General features: G+C 37.9%; 1 protein-coding gene across 1 annotated transcript in view; it reads right to left on the bottom strand.

Annotated features, from left to right (window-relative positions):
- Positions 1-12,329, bottom strand: part of LOC147873940 (UPAR/Ly6 domain-containing protein crok-like) — a 19,565-nt gene extending 7,236 nt beyond the window's left edge. The window contains exons 1-2 of the mRNA XM_087347612.1: positions 12,002-12,329; positions 750-911 (exon numbers count right to left, since the gene is read on the bottom strand). Coding sequence (XP_087203738.1) covers positions 750-911; positions 12,002-12,071 — 232 coding nt within the window. The 5' untranslated portion in view covers positions 12,072-12,329. The remainder of the gene's footprint in view (positions 1-749; positions 912-12,001) is intronic.

The following is a 12,329-nucleotide window of genomic DNA, read 5'->3' as shown; positions in this document are numbered from 1 at the left end:
GACCCTGCAATGTACGTTGCCCAAGTCCTACGTTTGTCCTTTAATTCAGTCATTGGCGAAACTAGATCGTCGTGGGCTCTGATACAAAATATTCGTGTAGGCCCCTATCATATAGTGTAACATTTATTATCATGACTTACCATTAATGTAATTAATGTTTATGTTAGTAAACTTATTAAAGTGCAATGTCTATATAGACATACACAGGTACATGCTTCCATCTATTAGAATTAAACTTTTCTTTTTTTCATTTCTGCAAATGTTTTTATTTTTTTCTACGTTTATTTTTCATTTTTATTTTGCTTGTCATCGTTCTCGCCTTATTACGCTTCTGACACAGTCTAATTTTGATAATGAGAAGAACTCAGCCGTCACATTTGCAACCAAGATCCTACAAACAACTGTTATGTATAACCTGAAAATTTACTGTCGTAAATATGGCCGTGTCTTATAATCCGAATGTAGGCAACGATGCTGGAGTAGCCCATAAAAGTGCCAGTAGCCATTACACACTCGAAGAGAAATAGACAAGACAGGAACGACAAACTACTTATGTCATTTTATCATTTTAAGTATTTTTATCATTGTTCCCGTGACGTCACAGTCCTCATACACTGCACTGCTGTCATTTAGGACGGTGACGGTGAGTCGGGGGAGGGGGAGGGGGGGTTACGTCACCTAGAAGAACGACATCTTCAAAAACATTTCTTGCGACTGAAGTCTTAGTTCAGAACAATCTGACAGCATACCTTTCTGGATTATTTTGCGGCACAAGGTGGGTACTAATTCTGTTAGGTGTTCCAACGGAGGTTTCATACTGCAGTTGACCTGTCCCAGTGAATAATTGTCAAATGGGTCCCCACACCTCGGATCGTACGCTGAATTACACTGGTAGCATTCTATTGAAAAACCTGAAAAAAGAACATAAGAATAGACAATGGAAAATTCAATTATAAATATATTGAACAGTGACGAGCCCTTGTAAACACGGTAATTAACCTTCGGGTTCTATAAACGCCACAGAATTTCTTGAACATACTCAAGAAAGACCCTGTTAGTTAGTTGGTTGTTTAGTGGGCTTTGTGTGATATTCACCAATATAAAATATTTCTTCACTTGATTCTGTTTAGGTGAGGGTTTTGTAGTTAGATTAACAACCTTTCGTATATTTTAGTTTTAAGCGTAGCGTAATTAAGTGTAGTATTTAACGCACTAGAAATTAAGTATTTTGATCATGAGAATATATTTTCTTACGTCCTGCATTAAAATTAACCATGGTGATTCCTGAAACTAGAAACTTTATAAAATCCGCAAGATGTCGGACTCTGGGATAAATAAACTACTTGGGTATTTCGTTTTCAGAGAACAGCGGATCTGTATTTTTACTAGAAAAAAAAACAAGTAGCCTAATTATTTTGTATTTAAGTATATTTTTATATTTTGAAAAATATCCGAATTTGAAGTCAAATTATATTAGCTTAGTTTAGCTTGAATTTGAATTAACGTTATATTTCTAGTGGAGTGGAGCAAGCATGAGTAAAACACGAAATTTGGAAGAAAAGTAACAGCAGATGACGTAACATGATTGCTTAGGCTGATTTACATGGTCATTTCATCTGTATTTGATTCTGTTTGGATACATATTCATCGCATATTGCACGGGGAGGTTATAAAAGCTTCCATGCTTACAGTTACAAGCTTTGTGACGTCATCATTGTGAAGTCGATACAGACCAGTGACGTACTGGGGGAGGAAAGAATCTGCCAGGTATGATAAGAGAGAATTAGCTTTTGAGTAGCTTTATTATTCATAAGGAGGAAAGAACTTGGCAGAGGTTATCTTATTGGCTATTCCTCATCAAAGGAGTCTACCAAATGTCTATAAGGATTCACAGTTTCAGAAATTAATCCTGAATTATAAGAGGCCTACTCCGTAAAGCAAGCTGGTTTAGCACGTGATAGTCAGGTAATACGAAATATTAGCTATAATGAAACATTCTTATATATATTTAGTAATTTTTGAACTTCTACTCCTTTTCTCCTGGCAACGGCGAATTTTCAATAAACGAATCACTTTCGTAAAACGAGAAGTTAATTTACGGATTGTGAATTACACACAGATCGCAGCAGGGATATAATCTAGCGTAATAGCATTAACTGTGTTTTCGCCTGTTCCCCTGCCTATTATCGTACTCAATTAACTTCTCTAAACGAGTACTTTACTAGTTTTCCTGATTTATCGCAGGACTGGAGAATGATGAATTTTCTATACACCTTAGGTAATGTTGTGTTGCAAGCTATTACGTATTATTAAGCTCATTAATCAGACTGCTCTCTCTCTCTCTCTCTATCTCTCCAGAGCAACCTTAACTTCGTTGGTTCTGAGACTGTGTTTCAAGAACATCCATTGGTTCGGCAAGAGTAATTAATCGATTCCACGTAAGGTTTTAGAAGACCCTGGTACAGGTATATCAAGCTCGCGGCCCGACTCAGTTCTTAATTTACGCGATGTATAGCCTTTAACGTTTTACGTGACTGCTCTACCATCTGCGTTCATATAGCAACTACGATATTATCCCATGCACACCTTGGTCCTACAAGATCTCTTTTTTCCTTGAGGTTTTCCAATCAAATTTTTGTTTATATCTATCATTTCTCTCGTATGCGTTGTTACATGTCCTTTCCATTCGACTTGATTTAATTGTGCTAAAAATTTTAGGCAAACAACAGACATTACGGTGCTCCTAATTATATAATGGCCTTCAGTCCATTGCTATTTTATTTTAAAAAGGTACGTCTTAGTACTTTGTTCTTAAACTCCTCATCTGTCAGAAGAAATGTGAGAAGAAATTTTAATGTCATGTACAGAGTTTTAAATACTTTTTTATTTTTGTTTCTAGGTTATTCAGGATCTTCAAATTCTTAAGCAAGATTTAAAGCCGGCGACAGTACAACAAAATTTTGGACTGCATCATCTGGTAAGTGAAATTTTCTTTACCTTGTATTTATATAAAGAATAACATTAAAATAAGTAGGATTTTAGGTTTTCACGGAGGTGAATCCGAAGAAGGCAGTCATCTGGGTTGTAGCGCTGTGTAGTCTGGTGGAAGTTTATCAACGTTTCAGAGATCCTTGCTGCTGCCATCAACAGGGCGATCGCCCAAAAGACAGCCATCTTGGAATAATTTTTCAACTTTTCTTTTTTAAGTGCCCGTGGAAAAGGTCTTACTTCTTCTGAGTTATTTTCGTAGACCACTGTACTTTACGCCACAAAAGTTCTGGAATAAGGTTTCAGAAAATGTTCATTCTACAGTTATATTTTACACACCAGAAGGACTGCACAGTAATAGAGTGGAATAACGCCTGCAAAGTCTTGTTTATGCTACATGTCTCACATAAGTGTCGGAGAAGTTGCCGTACTGGCACGGCGAAAACTGTTTGCAGTATACAATGCCCCACCGTGATTTGGATCCCACGTTATATTGTAGGCCCTCTTCTGCCGAAAGTCTTCATCCTGTCATAGCGGTGGTAAGGGATATTTTAGCCAGTGGATGCCTGTCTAAAATTTCGATTTCTGACTTCTTTCTTGTCAGCTGAGCAGAGGCCATGATGAGCAATGCGATCCATGACTGTTTCGACTTCTGTTTATGGGGACTGATAGAAAGTATGGAAAGTGCACGATTTTTGCCGAGGTTAAAATCGTTAATTCTTTAACAAGTGTAGTGTTATTTATATATGAACTCCTCATAGATAAAGTGGAATAAGCCAAAATCTTTTAATGTGTATAAAATGATGTTTCTCGTTAATAACAGGTTAGAAATGTAACACTCCTTTTACACGTTCGTCAACGTTACCTTTGATAACCTCATATGTAGTTTTAATAAGATTTGCGGATGTTTATTCCCCGTCATTTTTCTGTTTACAATAAACGAAGCCAACTGAGCTTTACAAGAATTTATCTGACATCAAATTAATTTCCATGTTCGGTACAATACCACCACTACAGGCGCAGTTGGGGTGCGAACCCAGGATCAATAATGTTCACGTCTGTCATCTGCTCCGCTATCCATTTTAATCGGTGTTCCAAAAATTAGTATCTTTGGGCGAGATCTAGGGTTCTCACGGCGAAGAGCATGAATATGACTGTCTTTTAAGATGTTGCTTCGTATAGTTTGGTAGAAGTCTACCGACGTTTCAGAGAAGCTTACTGCCTCCATTGTTAGGGTATCATAGCCTTGTTGAAGGAGACCTCTGAGACTTCGGTAAACTTCACCAGACAAAATGGCGCATCGGCCCAGATAACTCATTTTCCGATTTTTGCAAGACTGAGGCACAGATGGTCAACAAGTGGCCTAAGTTGTTGACCGCTGGGTGATGGCGATGAAGACAAAAGTTGAAAGCTTCTGAACAATCGCATTCTCTTTTCCGTAATGAAGGTTTGCATTTGTGTAGCTCTTCCTTGGTGATATTCCCTGATCTAGGACATGGTGATACAATGTAAGCAACATCAATTCTCGTGTCAGAAGCACTTGCTTCTTCACAGAGATCGTATCCGACACCTGTCAATCACGATGATCCAGTATCTCTTTATAGGCCCTGTACTGATTTTAGCGTATACTTACTCCAACGTTCCCGCTAAACCTCTTCTACTGCACCAGCATTAAACCTGGACCGACCCCACTGCTCATGAACTTTGACATTTTGTGTGGTGGGCTATATGTGTGGAAGAAGGGACTACAGACAGTACATACACCAGGCTGCTGCATTAATCGATATCTCGTCGCCCGCCGCCGTACTTGGTGTGACGTCACGGAATTGGGGGTTGTCCTTCACCCCCGACTCTCATTCTTCACATGGTTTTCTGCTGAAGAGTGACCCAGTTGTCAAAGTCTGCCTGTACCTGGCAGGCTTGTTAGGTGCTGCTCCTGTCTTCCGTTCCATTGCTAAATTACTGATTGGAATTACGCAATGCATTTCTTCACCAGGTTGCAGGACGACCGGATGAAAATATACGAAACGGACCGGAGACAGACCACCGTTAAAAGTGTACAGCTTAGCCTATATAGCATCGTATGCTCTATTTTTATTTCATACAACGATGCTTTCTCAGTTGCGAGCGCTATATATCGTTGCGTGGAAGGCAGTGAATCTCTTGGGTTGGAGCAAAATGACACCCTTAGTGTAAGATACTGAAATGATTTCGTCGAAAAATAACCATTAGTTAGATCGTCTTTTTCGGAATCAAGTAATGGCCGAGACAACGCGTGAAATTAGCATTAGAGTCTGCCTGTTTCTTGAAATACAATTATTGTTAAAATTCAATACCTCTGGTACAGGGAGTGAAGATACATTCTAATTTTGTAGGGAACGTTCTCTTCGTCATCAAATGTTACAAATATGGCGACAGTGTTGAAATTCGAGGGTATACCTGACAGCTTTCAGATAGGCTTACTCTAGGAAAATATACCTTAAAGATAGATCATTGACTAAGTAACTTCACGGTGCAGAGTTACTGAGAAACTGACAGTTGTTCAGGTAGCAAACCAATATCTGCCTTCTGTGAAACCAGAAGATTCATTATCGTGTTCACAAAAGCTCGCCATTAGATCCTATCCTGAGGGAGATGAATATAGTCCACGCATTCTTATTATATTTAATATTCATTTTAATATTATCATCGGTTGCAATCCTAGGTTTTTCGACTAACTTTTTTATCCATTTCTAGTCATTCCCATATATATTTTTACGACCCGTACATCTTACGTTATAGTTTCCGCTGCCTTTTAAATTGCGTTCAAAACATTTAAAACGTGACATTTTGACAGCTTTAGCTCGCCAATATGAAAACTGGGAATGTGTAATTGTTAAATGATTGATGGAGTTTGCCTGTAAGGAAGTTGTGTGATAACTTCTCGTTATTTACGTTAAAATACCTGAAATAATTTTATAAGGATATATATTTTTTTTCTTTCTTTCTTTCTAGTGGATGAATATAAATTAGGCGTTTTAAGTTTTCCGACATATGTTATTAAAACGTGTGCCCTGCATTTTGTATTCGACTCTTGTGATTGAGAATTTGTCTTGGGCAACTTTCTGCTATTATTAGAATGTCGAGTTTATCGTTTATACCGAGGCGAGGGGGTACACTTCCGCGTTTGAAGTTTAAATATAGCCACGCCTACCTTGATCTTTCATCACCCGTTTTCAGTTAAAATTAATGACATCGCTTGACATCAGTCTGCAATTTCATAAAGTCAGGAAAAATAGCAACTCAGCGAGCCATGGCGTCATCTGCCACTACTTACATGACTTTGAGAGTAAAGAAAGTTATTTAAATGGTATAAATTTAGGTCTACTCATTATTTTATTCAGTTTTTCCCCATTTTCTCTGATTCGCTAAATGTGAGACAGAATTTAAATTTGTGATGAAATACTGAGGCTTACCTTTTTAGAAAACACCTTTCTAGGTGGAGACTTAACAGCTAAGAAGTTAGTGAGCAAACGCTTGTAACTAAACTCATTAGTAAATGCTCCTTTAGACAATAATTGGAATAAAGGATCAGCAAAATGTAATGTGTGTATGTAAGATTTAAACACAATTAGGTTTATCCCCCTCCCCACATGCAGAATCTATGATGAGAATTATTTTATATTATAACGTTACACGATAATATAATAATGTATTTTTGTTCTTTCTGTCATTCCATGTTTCTCTGTAAGCTTCCCCCCTTCCTTATTTGCATTTCCTCTCTGAAAGCGATGAGTGGACGAAACGGGTTCTCTCACTGAAATTCTTAGAAATGTTCTCTCCTTTTAAAATCTCGAAGTTAGTATTTTTTTACGACTACAGTAAATTTCTTGCAATATGTAGGAAGGTTCCTAAGTCGCTTTACCGAGGTGCATTAAACATGGAGGAAACACCATTTTGAACATCTCTTGTAAACCGTGATAAATACTGACAGTTGTATTTGATTATTTATGATCTTTCCTTGACGTGGTGAGTACAGTCTTGGTAATGGGGAGGTGTAGGACTGAAGGTTCGCCTAGGACACCAAATTCCCTTACACCGAACCTGTTTTCATAACACGTCTCGAAAATATGTACCGCTGATTAGAGTACACCATTTGAACTGTTATTGATGTTCTGACTGAAAGTTCCTTTAAATCAAGAAAGGCACAAATAAAACAGTAGTATACTTGGAAAAACTGCTGCATCATTTAGAGACCAATGAGACATGGAACCCAACCTATGCCAACGAAGAATAAGGTACCAATAAAAGGAGCCTAGCAGTAATGGAATGTATTACTAGTACCACAGAGTCGGGGCGATGTTGGGACGCGGAGTAGACACCTCAGACATTGTTTCCGCATTCTGTTTTCATTTAGACGTGCCAGAGGACTCTGATTTTATGGTCACGGTTATTTTCTAAGAACCAGTTATACGAGCGTATCAAGGAATCGAAGATGTCCAAAGTGGTCTTGTGGGTGGTTACCAACGTTTCGGAGGAACGTATCTCCTTTATCTTCAGCTTTGAAGTTTATTATCGTGTAATTAGCATCCTGACTCACTTTAACATTATTTTGTAATCCAAACCTAGGTTTTTCCAGTATCTTCTTCGCTTCAGATATTTCTAATCAATATTTCGCATAATTTTTATTGTCTCGTGAAATACGTCCTTTGCGTTGAGCCCACTTGGCTCAGTCGGTAAAGTATGAGATTCTTAATCTCAGGTTCGTGGGTTCGAGCCTCACGCCAGGCGGTTTCTATCATAGCGAGTTTCATTTTGTTAGACGTGAGCAGTGGAAGGATATGTAAGTCATATTATGAGGATGGCGAAGTGATCACACATGATTGGTTACGTCCATCTAAACGTCGTTCTGCTAATTGTCTAGTTACGTTCTTTGTAATTTGATATTTGCAATTTCTACGTTCTCATTTGTTTTTCACGCCCTGGCGCGAACGAAGAACACGTTGCGGGCCTGTCCATGCCCAGTTGCGTTTTCCTAGGAACTAATTAGGCAACCCCCCTCGACCTTAAGTCATTCTTGGAACACCGTTGCAACAATTTGAACCGATAACATTGTTATAACACCTTGTTGCAACGCTGTGAACTGGGTCGGCTCAGATTGTTGCAACAGCGATCTCGAATCAGATGACTTCGGCACTGACCTAGGATACTATTGTTACTTTTGATACAATTGTTGTGTTTGTTGCCGTGCTGGGATTTGAGTATAGGCTACTCCAAGAAGTACACCATTCCAATCTTGTTTATCTAGAAGACGGGAGGATAAATGATTCTGAATTACACGGAAATACAGATCTCTGAATTTAGTCTGCTCTAGATCTCCTCGTAAATGCATCTCTAGACCACATATTCGCTATATAATTCACTGAACAGGAAACTTAGGAAACTTCTAGGATTAGATGATACAAAGGCGCGAATAGGACTGTACCGTCAAAGAGGGCAAATAATTCTGGTGGCGAAACATGTGGCTATTTCGCCGTGTCTCTCGGTTATGGGCTGATGGGAAGAGACTGCTTACAGCTATTTTTGTCACGCTTCAGTGGGGCTTCGGAAGCCACCATTTCCTTGTTCCTGTACAGCAGCTAGAGTTGTGCAGTTCAGAAACCATGCGCCTAGACGCCCACCCTTATATGAATTACATATATTAATCAATATTACAACTTGTAATACCTTATGCTAACGGATGTCAATATTTGTGTTTTTGTCATTCTGAGCTGGTGTGTACTGGTAGGCGTTTCTGATTCTGAAACTTTGTCATTAAGCTCCCTTCTGCTTACTCTGACTGCCTAACTGTAACTATCTAACTGACTAATTATCTAACTTGCTAAAAATGTCGAAAATCCTGTCATCTACGCTGTCTCCTAAGAAGTATCTTCTGTTGATATTTTACAATCACAAAGTTCTATGAAATTCTCATTTCACCGATGTATGCTGTGTCACGTCATTCGCCTTCCACGAATGTACCCGTGTTCTTCAAGGTACCTCGTCCTCTTTTAGTAGGCGTGTCTGTATAAATTCGGATTTGTTTCGCTTATAATTTTGAACCAGTTGACCGATTTACATGAAGCCTGGTATGGACGTTGTAACAAAGTAGATAAATCAACGACCGCTTCTCTCTACCCAACTTCTCATATGCAGTTTTTATTTATCAGTGTTGATTATAATCAACACTGATAAATAATTATTTGGTTGTCCTGGACACGTTGATCGATTTGTCCCTCAGTTTCATCTCCTGTTAAAGATGGTACTGTAAAGGAACTAAGGAGCAGCGCTTATTTAAAATTAGAGTGAAAGAGAGTCTGTGGGTATGCAATTTACTGATGAATAACTATTCACACTGCATAGAGACAAATTATTCTTTTTTATATATAAATTTTGAATTTATCATTGCCTTCCGTGTTTATTTATTGCTGATATAAATATATTATCCCTCAGTTCAGGATGGCGGATATTGTATAGACCCTGCTAATTAAAACCTGGAGTGACTATGGACAAACTTGGATGAAAATCTCAAGTTAGAATTTAACAGCGGTGACTCTGATGATAATTTATTGCAGATGTACAAAATTCTACTGTTGCAAACATAATCGCGTCAAAGATATCACAATACATACAACTATAAATAATTTTTCTTTATATTTCGTTAAATATTTACACAATAAAATACTTGAAATACTTGTTTTGTTATCTTGAGTTATATGTGTCTTGTAACGTATATTTGCCATTATTTTTGTTTTTTATAAATTATGTTTAAGAACGTCGTTAACTCTCGTTTTTGAGTTTTAAACAAAGCAGGTGTTATATTGGATCCATGCGGTTCGAAATTAAAATCGCTCGACATATTTTACTAACTCGCTTACAGCAAATTTAATCTAAAACCGTTCAGTAATTTCGGGAATTAAACGTGCGAGCGGAGGGAACTACCTCCTTGTTCATTTTATTCATTTCGCTTGAGTGACTTATCCGTACGACACAAAACCTGGTCAGCATATCTGATAGAGGAAGGAAGTGTACACGCTTCCTGATAGCGAGTTACACGCTTCTGTTTCGAGTTTAGTTTCTCGGATTGTGTCCGTGGCGATGCGTTGTGGGTACATTGAAAGGAGAGCATAGACTACCAGGAAGACATAAATAGTTTGTATGTTTCGTTAATCACAGATGTACGTCTCTTTTTATTTTATCGTCATCAGCATTATTATCCTACAGAGTGGGTTAGCAAAAGCTGTAAATCGTCCGACTTGCTTTCGAAATATACGCAATTCGAGTCTCAATATTAGAATTTGTTTTACTGTCCAGTCTCACAGGATAGAACCTTATAATAGGCACTACAGTATCCTTCCTGTTCCTTACGTAATCACTGCACGCTCTATATCAGGGGTGGCCAACCCAAATGATCTTTCGGGCCACTTTGGAAATGCATCATAACTCCGCGGGCCACATATAAAATTATATATCCCCATATTAGATTTAGATACACTATAGACATTTTTTTGGAGTGAAAAATTGAAACATAATGAGTTATTATTATTGTGTTTACTATTATTCTTACATGTAAACATAGATAATATAATAATAATGATACTAAGCGTACATTGTAAAGAAATATATAGCACTAAAAATTAAATATAAAAAATATATAAATATGAATGAAATAAAAATAATGAAATCATTAAAAAATATTTATTTTACTAGTGCGATATTTGTTTCTCCACTCTTTCACTTAGCTTTTGCAAATCGATCTCAATTTGGGTATTTGCACATCGTAATTGGTGTTGCAGGTTAGCGTCCGTTATGTTTGAGCGTGTTTTGTGTTTGGTCAATTTCATTTTCGAAAAAAACGATTCGCAGGTGTAAGTTGAACCAAAAGCGCTAACAACTTTTTGTGCCAGATTTCTCAAATTGGAAAATTTCTCTTTTGTGACGTAAGTGTTATAAAAATCTATTTTTGATTCTGATGTTTCAAAAATGTGTTTTAATTCAATATTGCACTGTAAGTCAACCAGTTCCATTTGGAGATATTCTGGGGCCGACTCGATTTTAACATGAAAGGGAGATGAATATATTTCAAAAATTTTGTTGTATTTGTGTAACTCTAAATTACTGAATCGGCTTTCAAAAGCAGCTGTAAGTTTTCTTATTTCTTTCTCGCGGGCCGGAGAAATGTTCAAGGCGGGCCACATGCGGCCCGCGGCCCGCGGGTTGGTCACCCCTGCTCTATATAGTTATCTTATCATTTTGTTTAACGCTAAATAGCCACTGCGGTTTATGGAGAATCATTACATAACTTAAGAATCTGATGTCATCTTGTTATATAGATGTAGTTTGGCTAGTCTCTGGCTTATTTAAAACGTTTCGTAGTAGTGATTGGTATTCCTGAAGTCACCGGTTTGCAGAGTAAACTAACCCTGAATCGCTCGGTCACTTCAGAGATCAATTTTTATGGATAGGCTACTGAAGATTATGCACCTTTTAGTTTTCTTTTAGCAATTAAATAATTTGTTTTTAAATTAATACATCTTTTTTCTGGGTCAGCAGACATGTTGCAGTTAGTCTGCCTTTCTACCTGTTATAGACTAATCCGACAAAAGTTATATTCCTGACTTAAGTTATTTTATACGTTCGTGTAAAAATGATAATGCGAAAGTTCAACGTGATTATGCTGTATCTTCAGTATTAATGCAACATAGATTCGTCAAGTTTTTGCATGAAAATATGTTAACAGGTCATAATATTGATAATTAATGTTGTATGTGTAGGGACTTAGCCCTCGGAAGATTCACTGCTGTTTTACCTGTCCGTGTATCAGATAAAAGTTCAGGGACATCTTATGTACTTTACTAAACAAGATTCTGTGCAGAATATTGTGTCAAGAAGAAGTTAATTCTTTGCATAGGAAAACATTTGCTGAGGAACTTCGCTGCTGGCATATATTCTGTCTTCGTATTTCTTTCCACGAAAGAAAATTGTCAGTACTCACCACTGGAGGCTAGGAAACCTAAGAAGACGACAATCGTTGTGGTTACAACTGCCATACGCAGTCCTTCCATTTCTCTGCGTCTCTGATTAAGTCCCACTACAATAAAAATGTTTCAGTAAAAAATCACCCAACAGATTCACTAGTCACACTGCGTGTATCCTGTCTTTTCTCTTTGCCGCCCCAGGAAGGCGGTTGGAGGCTACGATAGCCCTTCTGTCTCTTCGCTTTCCAAGTTGTCGCTGGTCACACTCCACTGTTGGTAGACTGTTTTGACGGTGTTGGCCGGTAGCGCCTGGCGCCTCTGCAACACGCAAAGCCAAGGCACCAA

Source organism: Zootermopsis nevadensis, unplaced genomic scaffold (genome assembly GCF_977971745.1).
Source record: "Zootermopsis nevadensis isolate Lab colony 2312 unplaced genomic scaffold, Znev_1.0 Znev_ptg000012l, whole genome shotgun sequence".
NCBI lineage: Eukaryota > Metazoa > Arthropoda > Insecta > Blattodea > Termopsidae > Zootermopsis > Zootermopsis nevadensis.
The sequence above is the reverse complement of the archived record's forward strand: the minus strand, read 5'-3'. Positions and strand labels throughout refer to the sequence as shown.